The following is a 21,767-nucleotide window of genomic DNA, read 5'->3' on the forward strand; positions in this document are numbered from 1 at the left end:
CACACAGGTATGCACAAAAACGTGCGCGCACACACAGGCACACACTGATATGTACAAGCACACAGATACACACACAGGTGTGCATGTGCACATAGACATATATACACACACATTCACATACACATATATGCATACACACAGAAACGCAGCCATACATGCACTCATAGGCACATACCTAGACATACACAAACACATATAAATACAAACATACACACACACAGACACATATTTTAGAAACGATAATTTGGGACAGAATTAACAGTCACTTGTACGAGTGTGGATTGATTAGGGAAAGCCAGCACGGATTTGTTAAAGGCAAATCATGTTCAACTAACCTGATCGAGTTTTTTGATGAGGTAACAGAGAGGGTAGATGAGGGCAATGCAGTTGATGTGGTGTATATGGACTTTCAAAAGGCTTCTGATAAAGTGGATGACACAGAACTTGGAAGGGTGGTAAACAGTAAGAAGGATAGTGATAGACTTCAAGAGGATATAGACAGGCTGGTGGCATGGGTGGACACGTGGCAGATGAAACTTAATGCAGAAAAATGCGAAGTGATAAATTTCAGTAGGAAGAACGAGGAGAGGCAATATAAACTAGAGGGCACAACTCTAAAAGGGGTACAGGAACAGAGAGATCTGGGGGTATATTTGCACAAATCGTTGAAGGAGGCAGGGCAGGTTGAGAAAGCGGTTAAAAAAGCATACGGGATCCTGGGCTTTATAAATAGAGCCATAGAGTACAAAAGCAAGGAAGTCATGATGAACCTTTATAAAACACTGGTTCGACCACAACTGGAGTACTGAGTCCAGTTCTGGGCACCGCACTTTAGGAAAGACGTGAAGGCCTTAGAGAGGGTGCATGAGAGATTTACTAGAATGATTCCAGGGATGAGGGACTTTAGTTACATGGATAGACTGGAGAAGCTGGGGTTGTTCTCCTTGAAACAGAGATGGTTGTGAGGAGGGTCTAGGCAGAAATCCTGGTTCCCTGAAGGTCGTGTCGAATTTAACGGCAGGCCTTGTTTAAATTGTTTGAATGGGTTTCCTGGCCGCAGTCAGATTGAGAGGCTGGCTGATTGTTGGGCAGGTAGGCAGCTGGAGAGCAGAATGGAGGTGAGTCGGACATGGGGTGGGGAGGGTGGGGGGCGGTGGGAGGAGTCAGATATGGGAGGGGAGAGGGGGAAGGGAGTCGGACATGGAAAGGGGGGCCCATCCTGGGGGTTAAAACTCCCCCCATAGGCACACACAGACAGGTATATAAATAAACACACACATACAAAGACACAGCGACATACATACAGACACACCCCCACACACACACCCCCACACACACACATAGACACCCCACACACACACCCCACACACAAAGAGAATTGAAGATATTGATGGAGATAAATTGTTTCCCGTGACAATGGTTGAAATCTCAGTGGACATTGGTTTCATTGGGAAATGAAGTCAGCATGAAATATGTCACCCAAAAATGAATGAGCTGTGGAATAATTTGCCAGGGAGGGACAGACAGTCTCAGGGGCTCTGTACCGAGGTATGGGGCAGGCAGGGGCAGGTATCGCCTAGAGGGCAGCAGGTCAGGGCTAAATGGAGGAGATGTGAGGATGGATACATATTCTGGAGTTTCTAACTTGGTCACTTTTAGGAATCAATATGAATGTATACAGGATTTTCCATCCGAAAATTAAATGGGCAGGTAGAGTCCATGATAGGGGAGAGTGTACACGGGCTGTGGGAGGAGATTAAATGGGTGTAGAGTCCATGATAGGGGAGAGTGTACATGGGCTGTGGGAGGAGATTAAATGGGTGGGTAGAGTCTATTATCGGGTGGAGTGACGATGGGCTGCGGTGGGGATTAAATGGGTGGGTAGGGTCTATTATCGGGTGGAGTGACGATGGGCTGCGGTGGGGATTAAATGGGTGGGTAGGGTCTATTATCGGGTGGAGTGACGATGGGCTGCGGTGGGGATTAAATGGGTGGGTAGGGTCTATTATCGGGTGGAGTGTCGATGGGCTGCGGTGGGGATTAAATGGGTGGGTAGGGTCTATTATCGGGTGGAGTGTCGATGGGCTGCGGTGGGGATTAAATGGGTGGGTAGGGTCTATTATCGGGTGGAGTGTCGATGGGCTGCGGTGGGGATTAAATGGGTGGGTAGGGTCTATTATCGGGTGGAGTGACGATGGTGTGTAGAAGGAGTGGGTGTGATAGATTGAAACACCCTTTCTCATGCTCTAATAGCTGTGCCCTATAACCATGGCGTCCAACACACAGACGTCAACACCCCATTAAACTGACAGCAGCTGTGCACTGATACCAGCACATCGTCTGGGTTATTGACCTCCAACAGTTGAACAGGTTCCTGTCACTCATTACCTGGCCTCAGATGGGGGGATTAGCCATTTGGGTGAGGTGCCAGTGACCTGCTGATGCCCATGGGACCGCACCCTCTGACAGTTAGAATCCCAGCAGCGAATGGGGCAATGCCAGAGAGAGGAGAAAGGAGAGTCCTTTCAAATCAAAAGGAAAAGGAAGGACTTCATTTAGAAAGCACCTTTAATGGCCTCAGGACATCCCCAAATGCTTCACTGTATTTCTGAAGTGTAGTCACTGTTGTAATGTAGGAAACACAGCAGCCAATTTGTGCACAGCAAGATCCCACAAACAGCAATGAGATAAACGATCAGATAATCTGTTTTAGTGATGTTGGTTGAGGGATAAATATTGGCCAGGACACTGGGGAGAACTGCCCTGCTCTTCTTCGAAATAATGTCATGGGATCTTTCATATCCACCTGAGAGAGCAGATGGGGCCTTCGTTTAACGTCTCATCTGAAAGACGGCACCTCCGACAGTGCAGCACTCCCTCAGTACTCACTGGGAGTGTCAGCCTGGAAGATGGGCTGGCCAATATTTATCCCTGAACCAACATCACTAAAACAGATTATCTGGTCATTATCTCATTACTGTTTGTGGGATCTTGCTGTGCGCAAATTAGCTGCTGCGTTTTCCCACATTACAATAGTGACTACACTTTTTTTTAAAGTACTTCATTGGCTGTAAATCACTTTGGGACGCCTTTCTTTCTTCCTTTCTTTTTCTTTCTCTGCTTTAAATATTTATGCTCGGTGTTGATCTGATGGATATTCTGCCCTTCTTACTGTCACTTGTAATTTGTAAGTACTTTGACCATTGGCAGCCTCAGGCCTCAACCTTGCCTGGATACTTGTCCCAGCTCACCGTTTAAACAAAACAAAACGGTTCCTAAAAGTCAAAAGAAATAAAGTAAAAGCAGCACGACCTGGACAACATCCAGGCTTGGGCTCAGAAGTGGCAAGTAACATTCACGCCAGACAAGTACCAGGCAATGACCATCTCCAACAAGAGAGAATCTAACCCTTGACATTCAACGACATTACCATCGCCGAATCCCCCACCATCAACATCCTGGGGGCCACCATTGACCAGAAACTTAACTGGACCAGTCATATAAATACTGTGGCTACAAGAGCAGGTCAGAGGCTGGGTATTCTGTGGCGAGTGACTCACCTCCTGACTCCCCAAAGCCTTTCCACCATCTACAATGCACAAGTCAGGAGTGTGATGGAATACTCTCCACTTGCTTGGATGAGTGCAGCTCCAACAACACTCAAGAAGCTCGACACCATCCAGGACAAAGCAGCCTGCCTGTTTGGCACCCCATCCACCACCCTAAACATTCACTCCCTTCACCACCGGCGCACCGTGGCTGCAGTGTGTACCATCCACAGGATGCACTGCAGCAACTCCCCATGGCTTCTTCGACAACACCTCCCAAACCCGCGACCTCTACACCTAGAAGGACAAGGGCAGCAGGTACATGGGAACAACACCACCTGCACGTTCCCCTCCAAGTCACACACCATCCCGACTTGGAAATATATCGCCATTCCTTCATCGTCACTGGGTCAAAATCCTGGAACTCCCTTCCTAACAGCACTGTGGGAGAACCTTCACCACACGGACTGCAGCGGTTCAAGAAGGCGGCTCACCACCACCTTCTCAAGGGCAATTGGGGATGGGCAATAACTGCTGGTCTTGCCAGCGACGCCCACATCCCATGAACAAATTTTTTAAAATCTCTTTCTCCACATGTTGCAAGACTCCATCCACTGCTCCCCCCACTCCCAGCCTTGCTCGTTTAAAGCTCGGTGCCCTACAGATAAGATAGACTGAAGATGCAATCAGAACTTACTGACAGAAGCAGGCATTTGTTTTCCTTGATAGCTCCCATGCAGCCCAGAAAAGCCACCACCATGGTGATGGATCCCACGATGATCAGCGTGTTGGCTATGGAGAGTGATGGTAGGCTGGGGAGCAAAGCTCCAAAGTTATTCATCCCCAGCAGGTAGATTCCCAAGCCCATGAGAATACATCCGCAGATCTGAAAGAAATGGGAATGTCAGGACAGTGAGACGGACCGTAGACACTCAGTGAGACGGCCCGTAGACATTCAGTGAGACGGCCCGTAGACATTCAGTGGGACGGCCCGTAGACATTCAGTGGGACGGCCCGTAGACACTCAGTGAGACGGCCCGTAGACACTCAGTGAGATGGCCCGTAGACACTCAGTGGGACGGCCCGTAGACACTCAGTCAGACGGCCCGTAGACACTCAGTCAGACGGCCCGTAGACACTCAGTGGGACGACCCGTAGACACTCAGTGAGACGGCCCGTAGACGCTCAGTGGGACGGCCCGTAGACACTCAGTGAGACGGCCCGTAGACGCTCAGTGGGACGGCCCGTAGACGCTCAGTGGGACGGCCCGTAGACACTCAGTGGGACGGCCCGTAGACACTCAGTGAGACGGCCCGTAGACACTCAGTGAGATGGCCCGTAGACACTCAGTGGGACGGCCGGTAGACACTCAGTCAGACGGCCCGTAGACACTCAGTCAGACGGCCCGTAGACACTCAGTGGGACGACCCGTAGACACTCAGTGAGACGGCCCGTAGACGCTCAGTGGGACGGCCCGTAGACACTCAGTGAGACGGCCCGTAGACGCTCAGTGGGACGGCCCGTAGACGCTCAGTGGGACGGCCCGTAGACACTCAGTGGGACGGCCCGTAGACACTCAGTGAGACGGCCCTTAGACACTCAGTGAGACGGCCCGTAGACACTCAGTGGGACGGCCCGTAGACACTCAGTGAGACGGCCCTTAGACACTCAGTGAGACGGCCCGTAGACACTCAGTCAGACGGCCCGTAGACACTCAGTGGGACGGCCCGTAGACACTCAGTGAGACGGCCCGTAGACACTCAGTGGGACGGCCCGTAGACACTCAGTGAGACGGCCCTTAGACACTCAGTGAGACGGCCCGTAGACACTCAGTCAGACGGCCCGTAGACACTCAGTGGGACGGCCCGTAGACACTCAGTGGGACGGTCCGTAGACACTCAGTGAGACGGCCCGTAGACACTCAGTGGGACGGCCCGTAGACACTCAGTGGGACGGCCCGTAGACACTCAGTGGGACGGCCCGTAGACACTCAGTCAGACGGCCCGTAGACACTCAGTGGGACAGTTTCTCCTACAGCTGTGGGTGATTAGCAAGACATGATGCACCTTCTCATCAAACATCTGGATAATTATCAGCAGCCTGTGAACTATGTGGAGATACTTGAGATGCAGCCTTAAGTAGATCCCTGCTACTCCATGGGGCCAAGATGTAGCCCCCTCCCCTCCAACTTCACCCCCATCCCCCTCCCCCCACCCCCTCCCCTCGCCCCACACCCCCTCCCCTCCTCCCCACCCCCTGCAATGCCGCTGGTGGCCACACTGCCTGGCCATTCCGTGTGCCTGCGGATGGAAGAGCTGACCTCAGGAGTTCACCTCATTTACATAACCCATGGGCGTTGCCAGGGTGACCATGTATGGGAGTGCCAATGCTGACCTAACAGGTACCAGCAGCCAGTAAAGAGCCGATGATTGCCAGCTGTGCACTGGGCACTTTCCTGACATTGGAGGCAGGGGTGCTAAGCCTGAGGCAAGATGTGGCAACGGCCATGGGCAGGGGCTGATTAGGGGGGGCATGGCGGGCCCTGCTAACAAGGGCAGAGGGGCCCAAATTGACCAAATGGGCAGAGTGTTCCTCAGGCATGCCAGCTGGATTATGGGGCAATCATCTAACTTTAAAAAACAGCCGGGGGTTTAATGAGCCTCGGATGCAAATTGTGCACAGGCTGACGGCCTCCTGTGAGATTACACTGGGACACATTGTCTTTGTCAGCACCTCGTGTCACATCACCTAGTGCACTAAAGGAGGATGGTGTCCCCACCAGGTCAGAGTCAGATTGGGAATTTACCAGAGGAGGAATTTAAGCAAAAATACTCACTTGATGTTACAGGGCCTGCACCATACAGTGTGGGACACTGGCTCACTGTACAGTGTGGGACATTAGTAATATACAGTGAGGAGACAGTGTGACACTGGCTCACTGTACAGTGTAGGACATTAGTAATATACAGTGAGGAGACAGTGTGGGACACTGGCTCACTGTACAGTGTGGGACATTAGTAATATACAGTGAGGAGACAGTGTGACACTGGCTCACTGTACAGTGTGGGACATTAGTAATATACAGTGAGGAGACAGTGTGACACTGGCTCACTGTACAGTGTGGGACATTAGTAATATACAGTGAGGAGACAGTGTGACACTGGCTCACTGTACAGTGTAGGACATTAGTAATATACAGTGAGGAGACAGTGTGACACTGGCTCACTGTACAGTGTGGGACATTAGTAATATACAGTGAGGAGACAGTGTGACACTGGCTCACTGTACAGTGTGGGACATTAGTAATATACAGTGAGGAGACAGTGTGACACTGGCTCACTGTACAGTGTGGGACATTAATACTTTGTCCTGTAGATTTTTATGCTCAGAATCAGCTCCAACACTTACCCAAAATATTAAGTTGAATGCGAACAGCATGTATTTCAGAGCCTTTAAACATCCTTGTGCCATTCTGAGACTTACACACCTGCAACAAATACAACCAGTGTTACTCAGTATCTACACAGCCCAGTCCTATAAACACAGCCCAGTCCTTTAAACACAGCCCAGATTTATAAACACAGCCCAGTCCTATAAACACAGCCCAGATTTATAAACACAGTCCAGTCCTTTAAACACAGCTCAGATTTATAAACACAGCCCAGTCCTTTAAACACAGCCCAGTCCTATAAACACAGCCCAGATTTATAAACACAGCCCAGTCCTATAAACACAGCTCAGATTTATAAACACAGCCCAGTCCTTTAAACACAGCCCAGTCCTTTAAACACAGCCCAGTCCTATAAACACAGCCCATATTTATAAACACAGCCCAGTCCTATAAACACAGCTCAGATTTATAAACACAGCCCAGTCCTTTAAACACAGCCCAGTCCTATAAACACAGCTCAGATTTATAAACACAGCCCAGTCCTTTAAACACAGCCCAGTCCTATAAACACAGCCCAGATTTATAAACACAGCCCAGTCCTATAAACACAGCTCAGATTTATAAACACAGCCCAGTCCTTTAAACACAGCCCAGATTTATAAACACAGCCCAGTCCTTTAAACACAGCCCAGTCTGATAAACACAGCTCAGTCCTATTAACACAGTCCAGTCCTTTAAACACAGCCCAGTCCTTTAAACGCAGCCCAGTCCCAGAAACACAGCCCAGTCCTCTAAATGCAGCCAGTCCTATAAACACAGACCAGTCCTATAAACACAGCCCAGTCCTGTAAACACAGTCCAGTTCTATAAACACAGACCAGTCCTAAAAACACATCCCAGTGCTATAAACACGGAACAGGCCTATATACACAGCCCATTCCTTTAAACACAGCCCAGTCCTATAAACACAGTCTTGTGCTTTATCTAATAGAAAGGCTGAACTCGATGGGCTGAATGGCCTACTCCTGCTCCTATTATAGTGGAGGAAGAGGGACATTTTAACCAGGGACATAGGGACGTTTAGGTGGAAACCCATATCGCCCGGGTCCTTAACATAAACTTTGAGCTGGTAGTTGGAGGAAAGAGCAGTGAATGTGAGAGGTCAGGTCTGAGACACTGGACCAGAGGCCAGTGAATGTGGGAGGTCAGGTCTGAGACACTGGACCAGAGGCCAGTGAATGTGGGAGGTCAGGTCTGAGACACTGGATCAGAGGCCAGTGAATGTGGGAGGACAGGTCTGAGACACTGGATCAGAGGCCAGTGAATGTGGGAGGTCAGGTCTGAGACACTGGACCAGAGGCCAGTGAATGTGGGAGGACAGGTCTGAGACACTGGACCAGAGGCCAGTGAATGGGGGAGGTCAGGTCTGAGACACTGGACCAGAGGCCAGTGAATGGGGGAGAAAAATAGGACTAAGTCTTAATGACGTGTAGGTCCCAGGATTGATCTCCAGCATGTCCTGAGTGAACTGAGTTCAGCCAGATGCAGTAGCTGGGGAGGGGGTCGCTGGGGGTGGGGGTGGGGGTTTGCTACAATTGGCCTCTCACCCCTGGGCAGGGAAGGGGGATCCCACATCCTGGTTGTTCACCAGCAACCCCCGCTGCAGACCCCCAAGCCCATGGACACTGGGCGAGGGATTGGCCCGCGATGCCTGCCATGGTAGACCAGCCAGCCACCCCTCACTGTACCACAGGGCCACTGGCCCCCGTATAAATTTACACATCGGGAGAGGAGAGAGATTGGAACAGGAAAGAGCTGGGCAGCTCAGTCAGAGTTGGCGTGAGTTCTCCACGATGCAAACTGGTCACTTTAAGCAGGGCTGAGTAGAGGCCCCAGAGACAACGAAGGGTTGAGAACATCTGGCCTCTTCTTCTCCCCGCGGCCAAACCATCCCAATAGTCCAGCATTATCATGGAGGCTCGGACATTTCAATTCCTTTCTCAAGCACCACCCCACCTTCTTTGAGCTCCCTCCGCTGCCCCCTGGGCCCAGTTACCAAGAGCCTCATGAATGTCTTTGTCTCCAAACACAAGGACTCCTCCTCACTCTTACTCCAGTCCTTCTCTGACTAGTCTCAGCCCAGTCCTCACCCATTCCAACCCCCTCAACACTCCATCGCTTCTACCCCCATCTCCACCCCTGCACTCACCAGACTTCTCCTCATGCTGCCTTGACCCCCTTCCCAAACTCCTCAACACCTCCTTAACCCAAAGCTCAGCCAAATATAAACTGTGTCCTCCCCTCAGGCACTGTCTCCCCACCCACCCACCCACCCACTGCTATTACCGCCTCACTCCTAATAAATCTATCCTCGACCCCTCTGACCTCTCCAACTCCCCTCTCTACAACTACTGCTTTATCTCTCCACCGCTATCAACATCACTAAAACAGATTATCTGGTCATTATTACATTGCTGTTTGTGGGATCTTGCTGTGCGCAATTTGGCTGCCGTGTTTCCTACATTACAGCAGTGACTACACTTCAAAAAGTTCTTAATTGGCTGTAAAAAGCTTTGGGATGTCCTGGGGTTGTGAAAGGTGCTATATAAATGCAAGTCTTTCTTTCACCACCCCTAATTCCACGACTGTCGCCATGTGGTCTGACTGTCCGTCCAATATCAAGTTGGAGATAAGCTAGAACTTTCTAGAGCTCAACATTGCCAAGACCAAATCCATTTCCTTCAGCTGCCACCAGGATCTCTGATTCTATCCCCTGAGGGTCTATAACTTCAGCTCTCTGCTCGATCCTAATCTGAACCCCCAATCCCCCTCCTAGCCCACCACCAGGACCTCTGTAACATTGCCCATCTCCATCCCTACTTCACCCCCAGTGAAACCCTCATTCACCCATTTGTCATCTCACCCCCAGAGCTGCGTCCTCTATAAACTCCAACTCACGCTGCCCCTCACAAGGTCCCGCTGACCCCTCACCCCTGCCCTTGCCGACCTCCATTGTCTCCCCATTGGTCAGGGCATCGAATTCAAAATTCACAGCCTCGTCTGCAGATCCCTCGGAGATCTCTGCCTCTCCAGGTCCTTCCAGCCCTGGTCTGCCAATTCTCCCCCTCTCCATCTCTCTGCTGGCAGTAGCAGCTCCATCACCTACCAGCCTCTGGGGGCATGTGTTAGTTCAGAACTATAATCATAACACTGCTGTACTATATCTCACTATGATTCTGATTGCCTCAATGAGCGTTTTTCTATTAGTTGAACTATATAAATAAGTGGCAGGTGGGCAGGAGATGACAACTCTGTATTTCCATTGACCCTGTTGGCCCCTCAGCTTCTTCCTTGCCTATTCTGGGAGGTTACCCTAGGCAACCATTCCCAAGGAAAGGAGCACTGGAACAGCCAGCTGTGCCCATCACCCTGGTGCCCAACCATCATTTATTGGCCCCTGGAATTCACAAAATCACTTTCCCCGCTGTGAATTGAATTCTCTGATTGCTGTCCTGTGTGAGCCTGCCGTTCAGTGCCAATTGGGAAGTAGCTTCATGCTCTGCACTCGCACCCATAAAGAACCATTCAAGACCAGCCAAGCCCAGGCCCGAGGAGTGAAAGGTCATTGCAGCAAACCTGTACACCACCTCGTTCATCCTACATGGCACTTAGACCCAAATCGGTTGACAGGGACTGTAATAAATGGCCTTACCGACGGGGACTGTAATAAATGGCCTTACTGACAAAGACTGTAATAAATGGCCTTACTGACACGGACTGTAATAAATGGCCTTACTGACAGGGACTGTAATAAATGGCCTTACTGACAGCGACTGTAATAAATGGCCTTACTGACAAAGACTGTAATAAATGGCCTTACTGACACGGACTGTAATAAATGGCCTTACTGACAGGGACTGTAATAAAAGGCCTTACTGACAGAGACTATAATAAATGGCCTTACTGACAGGGACTGTAATAAATGGCCTTACTGACAGGGACTGTAATAAATGGCCTTACTGACAGGGACTGTAATGAATGGACTTACTGACAGGGACTGTAATAAATGGCCTTACCGACGGGGACTGTAATAAATGGCCTTACTGACAAAGACTGTAATAAATGGCCTTACTGACACGGACTGTAATAAATGGCCTTACTGACAGGGACTGTAATAAATGGCCTTACTGACAGAGACTATAATAAATGGCCTTACTGACAGGGACTGTAATAAATGGCCTTACTGACAGGGACTGTAATGAATGGACTTACTGACATGGACTGTAATAAATGGCCTTACTGACAGAGACTGTAATAAATGGCCTTACCGACGGGGACTGTAATAAATGGCCTTACTGACAAAGACTGTAATAAATGGCCTTACTGACACGGACTGTAATAAATGGCCTTCCTGACAGGGACTGTAATAAATGGCCTTACTGACAGCGACTGTAATAAATGGCCTTACTGACAAAGACTGTAATAAATGGCCTTACTGACAAAGACTGTAATAAAAGGCCTTACTGACAGGGACTGTAATAAATGGCCTTACTGACAGGGACTGTAATAAATGGCCTTACTGACAGGGACTGTAATAAATGGCCTTACTGACAGGGACTGTAATAAATGGCCTTACTGACATGGACTGTAATAAATGGCCTTACTGACAGGGACTGTAATAAATGGACTTACCGACAGAGACTGTAATAAATGGCCGTTCTGACAGAGACTGTAATAAATGGATTTACTGACAGAGACTGTAATAAATGGCCACACTGACAGAGACTGTAATAAATGGCCTTACTGACAGAGACTTTAATAAATGGCCTTACCGACAGAGACTGTAATAAATGGCCGTTCTGACAGAGACTGTAATAAATGGCCACACTGACAGAGACTGTAATAAATGGCCTTACTGACAGAGACTGTAATAAATGGACTTACTGACAGGGACTGTAATAAATGGCCTTACTGACAGAGACTGTAATAAATGGCCTTACTGACAGAGACTGTAATAAATGGCCTTACTGACAGAGACTGTAATAAGTGGCCTTACTGACAGAGACTGTAATAAATGGACTTACTGACAGAGACTGTAATAAATGGCCTTATCGACTGAGACTGTAATAAATGGCCTTACTGACAGAGACTGTAATAAATGGTCTTACTGACAGAGACTGTAATAAGTGGCCTTACCGACAGAGACTGTAATAAATGGCCACACTGACAGAGACTGTAATAAATGGACTTACTGACAGAGACTGTAATAAATGGCCACACTGACATGGACTGTAATAAATGGCCTTACTGACAGGGACTTTAATAAAAGGCCTTACTGACAGGAACTGTAATAAATGGCCTTACTGACATGGACTGTAATAAATGGCCTTATTGACAGGGACTGTAATAAAAGGCCTGACTGACAGGGACTGTAATAAATGGCCTTACTGACAGGGACTGTAATAAATGGCCTTACTGACATGGACTGTAATAAATGGCCTTATTGACAGGGACTGTAATAAATGGCCTTACTGACAGGGACTGTAATAAATGGCCACACTGACAGCGACTGTAATAAATGGCCACACTGACAGAGACTGTAATAAATGGCCTTACTGACATGGACTGTAATAAATGGCCTTACTGACACGGACTGTAATAAATGGCCTTACTGACAGGGACTTTAATAAAAGGCCTTACTGACAGGGACTGTAATAAATGGCCTTACTGACATGGACTGTAATAAATGGCCTTATTGACAGGGACTGTAATAAAAGGCCTGACTGACAGGGACTGTAATAAATGGCCTTACTGACAGGGACTGTAATAAATGGCCTTACTGACATGGACTGTAATAAATGGCCTTATTGACAGGGACTGTAATAAAAGGCCTTACTGACAGGGACTGTAATAAATGGCCTTACTGACAGGGACTGTAATAAATGGCCTTACTGACATGTGTCAGGCAAAGAGAAGCAGCAGCCAGGGTTCCCACTGCCAATCACCACCCAGTGACTCTCGCTACGAAGGTCACATGTTTGGGCATTGGATGAGGGCAGGGTCAGGCTCAGCCATGATGTCCTCCAGGATGGGATGATCTGCTGATACTCTCTGTCTAGACTCACCATGTAGAATGGCCGCTTGGGTACGGTGCTGAAGGACAATTAGCAGCCAATACAACATGGAAATTTACCCACGTACAGTTTGGTTGTCAGCTGTGGCTCAGTGCTCGCACTCTCACCTCTGAGTCAGAAATGGTTGTGGGTTCAAGGCCCACTCCAGGGACTTGAGTGCAAAATCTAGGCTGACTCTCCCAGTGCAGTACTGAGGGAGTACTGCCTCGTCTAAGGTGCTGTCTTTCAGATGAGACGTTAATCCAAGGCCCCATCTGCCTTCTCAGATGGGTGTAAAATATCCTGTGGTACCGTTTTGAAGAAGAGCAGGGGAATTATGGCTAATATTTATCCCTCAACCAACATCACAAAAAACAGATTATCTGGTCGTTTATCACATTGTTGTTTGTGGGATCTTGCTGTTCATAAATTGGCTGCTGCGTTACATTACAACAGTGACTTCACTTCAAAAATACTTAATTGGCCGTAAAGCACTTTGGGACGTCCTGAGGTCATGAAAGGTGCTATAGAAAATCAATTTCTCTTTCTCTCTTTCTCTTTCTTCCTTTCTCTCATTCTTTCTCTCTTTCTCTCTCTTTCCCCCTTTCTTTCTTCCTCTCTTTCACTCTTTCTTTCTCACTTTCTTTCTTTCTCTTTCTCTTTCTTTCTCTCTTTCTCTCTTAGTCGCTGGGTAAGCAAATGGTGGCCGCAGCCCCCAGGGTTATCTCGGCCTTCGTGTTTCTGGTCTCAATGTCCGATTCGAGAAGCAGCACAATCTCAGGTGGCACAAGCAGCAGCCTCAGTTCTGAACAGGAGCCCACATCCTGCTTGTACTTCCTGCCTGAAGACAGCAACCCACCCTGAGGCACTGACTTCAACGCACGCCACAGCAAGAGGTGCTAGAGATAGCTCTCCGCACAAAGGTGCAACTGTCTGTCCCGAAATAAACGTTTTATTTGGTCTGTGTGTTGGGGGGGAGGGAATGCCATTTCTCATATCTCTTGTTGGATTTGAAGCTCATTGATAAACTCAGAGCTCAAACAGTGGACCGAGATTTGTGGCCAACTAGTTTATGGGACAATCAGCTCACAGTGAGGTAAAGGATTGAGAGAGGGCAGCAGTGGGAGCAGCTGAACCCCTAAAATCAGCGGCGGGGTGGCTGGGTTCTACCATACGCTGTGATCCGGCATTATTGCTCGAAGAATCGAACCCCTCTTTGCTGCCACTATCTTTTGTCTGCGGTGTGACACCCCTACAGGCGGCCAAGGTAAAATGGCATCCATCAATGTTGCTGGCTGTTGGGACCGCCATTTTATGATGGGTCACAGGCAGCCCATAATGAAAAGGCTCACAGCCAGAACAGCAAGCTTATGATAACAATGTCGTGTGGCCTAGTCCTTATGATGTGTGTGGAATTTACCAGTGAGTAAGGGGTATGAAACCTCTGTAACATTTGACTCAGATGAATGATATCGAAGGGACTTTTCTAGACAAACATAGTTAGCACTGACTCAGTGCATGACTTAATTTCTTAGAAGAGGTGGAAACCAGAAGGAGTAAGGGGGGAAGGGGAGGGGCTTCTGAGGGGAAGCTTCACCAATTTTGGAATATAAACAAAATATTGGTTAGAGGGGCAGTGCCTCAGTGAAACTATGACCTCACTGTAACATTAACATTAAGAGTAGAGGGAGCTTTACTCTGTATCTAACCCGTGCTGTACCTGCCCTGGGAGTGTTTGATGGGACAGTGTAGAGGGAGCTTTACTCTGTATCTAACCCGTGCTGTACCTGCCCTGGGAGTGTTTGATGGGACAGTGTAGAGGGAGCTTTACTCTGTATCTAACCCGTGCTGTACCTGGGAGTGTTTGATGGGACAGCGTAGAGGGAGCTTTACTCTGTATCTAACCCGTGCTGTACCTGCCCTGGGAGTGTTTGATGGGACAGTGTAGAGGGAGCTTTACTCTGTATCTAACCCGTGCTGTACCTGCCCTGGGAGTGTTTGATGGGACAGTGTAGAGGGAGCTTTACTCTGTATCTAACCCGTGCTGTACCTGCCCTGGGAGTGTTTGATGGGACAGTGTAGAGGGAGCTTTACTCTGTATCTAACCCGTGCTGTACCTGCCCTGGGAGTGTTTGATGGGACAGTGTAGAGGGAGCTTTACTCTGTATCTAACCCGTGCTGTACCTGCCCTGGGAGTGTTTGATGGGACAGTGTAGAGGGAGCTTTACTCTGTATCTAACCCGTGCTGTACCTGCCCTGGGAGTGTTTGATGGGACAGTGTAGAGGGAGCTTTACTCTGTATCTAACCCGTGCTGTACCTGCCCTGGGAGTGTTTGATGGGACAGTGTAGAGGGAGCTTTACTCTGTATCTAACCCGTGCTGTACCTGGGAATGCTTGGTGTTGATCAGTCTCCATTCCCAGTACCATGACCCTTCACCTTGTTGAACACAAAACTGACCAAATTTCTTTTTGGAAAAATGAAAAACCAAAGTTGTGTCAATCTACAAGTGAAAGTTTGGAGCATTTCTGTGCAAGAATTATCTTTCTTTGTAAAGTTAAGTACTTGGAGCTGGTGAGTTGTGTAATCTGGTCTGAGCTCATGTGAAAAGTGCTCCATTATTTCGGGGCACCTGCCCATTAAATATCTCACTAATCTAATGCCATTTTACAACAATGGGAGTTTGTTGAATGCCTGAAAATAAAGCAACATTATATGTGTTGGAAAAACAATTGGTTGGGGCTAAGATAAGGAGGAGTCTCAATCTGATTGAGAAAGAATGAGTTCCAGACTGACAGGATCTGTCTAATCCAATAAGAAACCCTATCCCTAACCATAACCATAACTATAAGCATAATCCAAACTCTATCCCTAACCCAGCCCTAACTATAACCTTAAAACTATACCAAACCCTGCCGGACCTGTAAGCATAATCCAAACCCGAACCCCCTCCTGCCCGAAAACCTAACCCTAACCCGAACAGAAACCCTATCCCTAACCATAACCAGAATCCAAATCCCATTCCTAGCCCTAACCCTAACCCTAACCCTTACCTTGCCCCTAATCCTGACCTTGGCCCTAAACCTAACCCTGATCCTTTCCTAACCCTAACCCTAATCATAACCCTTAACTTGGTCCTAATCCTGACCTTGGTCCTAACCCTAACCCTAACCCTTACCCTTACCTTGACCCTAATCCTGACCTTGGCCCTAACCCAGGCAGTTTGTGAATTTTAATTCATTTAAAAAAACTGATTGTTCTAAAAACCCAATAGGTTCACCAATGGTTCACTAACTTTTAAGGAAGGAAACCTGCCGTCCTTACCCGGTCTGGGCCTATATGTGACTCCAGTCCCACAGCAATATGGTTAACTTTTAACGGCCCTCTGAAGTGGCCGAACAAGACACTAGTTGGGCAATTAGGGATGGGCAATAATTGCCGGCCTTGTCAGCAACACTCACATCCTGAGAATGAATATAAAAAAAAATCACACCAAAACAATACTCAACTGACTGGGCCCTTTGATGCTGTTTCTGTCATGGTCCAGGTGAAAGATTTCACAACTTTCTGACCAGGTGTAAACCTGCAATCTCATTACACAGAGCGTCAAATTTTCCTTTACTTTTTGGCCAGTTGAAAATCTAACTCCCATCTCTCCGATACTGATCGCTGCTCATTCCCGAATTGAATTCAAAATTGAATCCTTTGAATTTTTAACCATTATTTCTAAAAAGGTCTTCATGGAAAACATAGGTTCCTGGCATTAACTCTCCAGCAGGTCCCCACTCCTGATATACAGTTTCCAGAGGGTTCCCACTCCTGTTATACAAATTCCAGAGGTTCCCACTCCTGATATACAGTTTCCAGAGGTTTCCACTCCTGTTATACAGTTTCCAGCAGGTCCCCACTCCTGTTATACAGTTTCCAGAGGTTCCCACTCCTGTTATACAGTTTCCAGAGGTTCCCACTCCTGTTATACAGTTTCCAGAGGGTTCCCACTCCTGTTATACAGTTTCCAGAGGGTTACCACTCCTGATATACAGTTTCCAGAGGTTCCCACTCCTGTTATACAGTTTCCAGAGGTTCCCACTCCTGTTATACAGTTTCCAGAGGTCCCCACTCCTGTTATACAGTTTCCAGAGGTTCCCACTCCTGTTATACAGTTTCCAGAGGGTTCCCACTCCTGTTATACAGTTTCCAGAGGGTTACCACTCCTGATATACAGTTTCCAGAGGTTCCCACTCCTGTTATACAGTTTCCAGAGGTTCCCACTCCTGTTATACAGTTTCCAGAGGTTCCCACTCCTGTTATACAGTTTCCAGAGGTTCCCACTCCTGTTATACAAATTCCAGAGGTTCCCACTCCTGTTATACAGTTTCCAGAGAGTTCCCACTCCTGTTATACAAATTCCAGAGGTTCCCACTCCTGATATACAGTTTCCAGAGGTTCCCACTCCTGTTATACAGTTTCCAGAGGTTCCCACTCCTGTTATACAAATTCCAGAGGTTCCCACTCCTGATATACAGTTTCCAGAGGTTCCCACTCCTGTTATACAGTTTCCAGAGGGTTACCACTCCTGATATACAGTTTCCAGAGGTTCCCACTCCTGTTATACAAATTCCAGAGGTTCCCACTCCTGTTATACAGTTTCCAGAGAGTTCCCACTCCTGTTATACAAATTCCAGAGGTTCCCACTCCTGATATACAGTTTCCAGAGGTTCCCACTCCTGATATACAGTTTCCAGAGGTTCCCACTCCTGTTATACAGTTTCCAGAGGTTCCCACTCCTGTTATACAAATTCCAGAGATTCCCACTCCTGATATACAGTTTCCAGAGGTTCCCACTCCTGTTATACAGTTTCCAGAGGTTCCCACTCCTGTTATACAGTTTCCAGAGAGTTTCCACTCCTGTTATACAAATTCCAGAGGTTCCCACTCCTGTTATACAGTTTCCAGAGGGTTCCCACTCCTGATATACAGTTTCCAGAGGTTCCCACTCCTGATATACAGTTTCCAGAGGTTCCCACTCCTGATATACAGTTTCCTGAGGTTCCCACTCCTGTTATACAGTTTCCAGAGGTTCCCACTCCTGTTATACAGTTTCCAGAGGTTCCCACTCCTGTTATACAAATTCCAGAGGTTCCCACTCCTGTTATACAAATTCCAGAGGTTCCCACTCCTGTTATACAGTTTCCAGAGGTTCCCACTCCTGTTATACAAATTCCAGAGGTTCCCACTCCTGTTATACAAATTCCAGAGGTTCCCACTCCTGTTATACAGTTTCCAGAGGTTCCCACTCCTGTAGGCCCCAACTGCTGTTTCCATTAAGGCATTTTAGACGAAATGTGTGCATTGTTTTTAAAATAGATAAAATGATTCAATTATTTTGATTGATCGGGTAGGATCAGCACATTAATGTACTGGGACAGGGCGGGAGTGCAGCGTAAAGGTCTTCAATTTATTTTTGGGTTGTAACCAACACTGGAAACTTCCACATCCTTCCTAGTTGCCCTGAGGGTGTTGAGTCAGCCATGCAGTGTGGGACTGGAGTCACGTGTAGACCAGACCGGGTCGAGGCGGCAGGTTCCCTTCCCAGAAGAGCATTAGTGAACCGGGTGAGTTTTTGGTCAATTTCTGGTGTCAGACCAAAACTTGCCATGGTGGGATTTAAACTCATGACCTCTGGCTTCCCAATCAAGTACTGTAACCAGTACACTACCAGAGCATTTGGATGGTGAATGGAGAAAGATTATTTCCTCTGACTGGGGAGTTAGTGATGAGGAGTCATCAATTTAAAATTATCAGTAAGAGTGAGGGAAGAGATTAGGAGAAAATTCTTCACACAGAGGGATATTGGAGCATTGAATGCTTGGCCACAAGGAGTGGTTGAGACAGAGACCATTGCATCTTTAAAGGGGAAATTGTTTAAATATTTGAAACAGAGGAAGATACAGGGCCATGGGGAGAAAGCAGGGCAGTGGGATTAGTTTGGGAATGATAGAGGGTATGGGGAGAGAGCGGGACAATGGGATTGGTTTGGGATTGATAGAGGGTATAGGAGAGAGCAGGGCAGTGGGATTAGTTTGGGATTGCTGAATCCCCCACCATCAACATCCTGGGGGCTACCATTGACCAGAAACTTAACTGGACCAGCCATATAAATACAGTGGCTACAAGTGCAGGTCAGAGGCTGGGTATTCTGTGGCGAGTGACTCACCTCCTGACTCCCCAAAGCCTCTCCACCATCTACAAGGCACAAGTCAGGAGTGTGATGGAATACTCTCCACTTGCCTGGATGAGTGCAGCTCCAACAACACTCAAGAAGCTCAACACCATCCAGGACAAAGCAGCCCGCTTGATTGGCACCCCATCCATCACCCTAAACATTCACTCCCTTCACCACCGGCGCACTGTGGCTGCAGTGTGTACCATCCACAGGATGCACTGCAGCAACTCGCCAAGGCTTCTTCGACAGCACCTCCCAAACCCGCGACCTCTACCACCTAGAAGGACAAGGGCAGCAGGCACATGGGATCAACACCACCTGCACGTTCCCCTCCAAGTCACACACCATGCCGACTTGGAAATATATCGTCGTTCCTTCATCGTCGCTGGTCAAAATCCTGGAACTCCCTTCCTAATAGCACTGTGGGAGAACCTTCACCACACGGACTGCAGCGGTTCAAGAAGGCGGCTCACCACCACCTTCTCGAGGGCAATTAGGGATGGGCAATAAATGCCGGCCTCGCCAGCGACGCCCACATCCCATGAACGAATTTTTAAAAATGATAGAGGGTATGGGGAGGGAGCGGGGCAGTGAGTCTGGTTTGGGATTGATAGAGGGTATGGGGAGGGAGCGGGGCAGTGAGTCTGGTTTGGGATTGATAGAGGGTATGGGGAGGGAGTGGGGCAGTGAGACTAGTTTGGGATTGATAGAGGGTATGGGGAGGGAGCGGGGCAGTGAGTCTGGTTTGGGATTGATAGAGGGTATGGGGAGGGAGCGGGACGGTTGAATTCCAAGAGCTGAATCAAACAATGCGTCTATTGGGAACATACTGCTTCTGATGCAGTCCCTGATGCCCGAAAGCAGTGAGAGCTGGCCTGCCTGGTGCAGGAGTTCTGCCTTGGGCCTACTGATTCTCATTCAGAATAGTAACGCACATGTACACCTCCCCGATTTGGATGCCCATGTGGAAAGTTAATGCAAAGATGCATGATGAGTCACTTGGTTGTATATTTGTATCAGCGAGTCACACAAGATGGTTAAAAAAGAGCAGGCACAAACTGAAAGGAGAGAAAATAGCGAATGCGACCCACTGTGTTCCACTGGGTAGGAGTCATGTGTAAATCCCCCGCACTGGGCTGCTCACGTCTGGTGCTCACTAAATGTGGCCACTGTAAAACTGTTAGAAAAATAGTTCCAGGTCTCCTTGGGACTCTTGGGAAACAGGCTGGCCTGTTCCCATTGGTTGTGTCATGTGCCGCAAGGATATCCCAATGTCCTGAGTTTGGTGTCTGGCCCTTTTTCACTCTTTCCTTATCTACCTGCTTTATTTCATTCTTATATGACCCACACTTGGTGCCAATTAATCTGGAGCTCGATCCCCCACCCGGGATTCTCGGAGTCTAACAGGTGATAGAGTGATGTAATGACATCATCCTCCTGCTTGTGTGTGACATCAGTTCACGGTGTGATGACGTTCAGCCCTCCCAGAACTGCCTGATTATTGGGCTCCTGTTTACCATTCTCCAGGTGCCAGAGCTCCAGCTTCTCAGGTCTATCAAAGTATCTGGGGCCGACGTTAATCCTGACTTCTCTCTTTTGTGTCCCGCTTACTCCCCCTACCTCATAAATTGAAAAATCTACCTGGACAAACACGTTCAGGACCCATCACTCCAAGATAAAAAAATAACTTGCTTTTCTATAGCGCCTTTCAGGACCTCAGGACGTTCCCAGCGCTTTACAGACAATGATGTACTTTTGAAGTGTAGTCACTGTTGTAATGTAGGCAACATGGCAGCCATATTGTGCACAGCAAGATCCCACAAACAGCAATGAAATAATGACCAGATAATCTGTTTTAGTGACGTTGGTTGAGGGATAAATATTGGTCAGAACTCCCCTGCTCTTCTTCAAATAGTGCCATTGGATCTTTTACATCCACCTGAGAGGGGCAGACGGGGCCTCGGTTTAACACCTCACCCAAGCAGTGAAAGACAGCTGCATCTGTCCAGGGGAGGGTGATGCCAAGCCCTCACTGCGCCTCCAACACAATGGGCCCGGCTTGTTTCTGAGTCATTCTGAGGAATGAGCGGTTGGTGTTCCACCACAATGAGGGGGTTGAATTCCTGAGGGGTTGAATTCCTGAGGGGTTGAATTCCTGAGGGGGTTGAATTTCCGAGGGGTTGTATTCCTGAGGGGTTGAATTCCTGAGGGGGTTGAATTTCCGAGGGGTTGAATTCCTGAGGGGTTGAATTCCTGAGGGGTTGTATTCCTGAGGGGGTTGAATTCCTGAGGGGGTTGAATTCCTGAGGGGTTGTATCACTGTGGGCTCTCCCGCTGTTGACTCCGTTTTTCCAGCATTTCTGCGGGTTGCCTGCGGACAGTCAGAACGACCCCGGCAAATATTCCTCCCCCACTATCTCCCAACTCCTGCCCTCTCCCACCAATCAGAGAGAAGAGAAAGATATTCCACAGCCTCTGCTTGAGCGAAAC

At 48.3% G+C, this 21,767-nt stretch overlaps 1 protein-coding gene across 2 annotated transcripts in view; it reads right to left on the reverse strand.

Moving 5' to 3' along the window:
* LOC137344347 (leukocyte surface antigen CD53-like) overlaps positions 1-21,767 on the reverse strand; it is a 47,975-nt gene that overhangs the window by 17,900 nt on the left and 8,308 nt on the right. For both annotated transcript variants that reach the window (XM_068007223.1, XM_068007224.1), the window contains exons 2-3: positions 6,957-7,035; positions 4,246-4,434 (exon numbers count right to left, since the gene is read on the reverse strand). In XM_068007223.1, the coding sequence (XP_067863324.1) occupies positions 4,246-4,434; positions 6,957-7,019 (252 nt within the window). In that variant the 5' untranslated portion in view covers positions 7,020-7,035. The remainder of the gene's footprint in view (positions 1-4,245; positions 4,435-6,956; positions 7,036-21,767) is intronic.

This window comes from Heptranchias perlo, chromosome 27, assembly GCF_035084215.1.
Source record: "Heptranchias perlo isolate sHepPer1 chromosome 27, sHepPer1.hap1, whole genome shotgun sequence".
NCBI lineage: Eukaryota > Metazoa > Chordata > Chondrichthyes > Hexanchiformes > Hexanchidae > Heptranchias > Heptranchias perlo.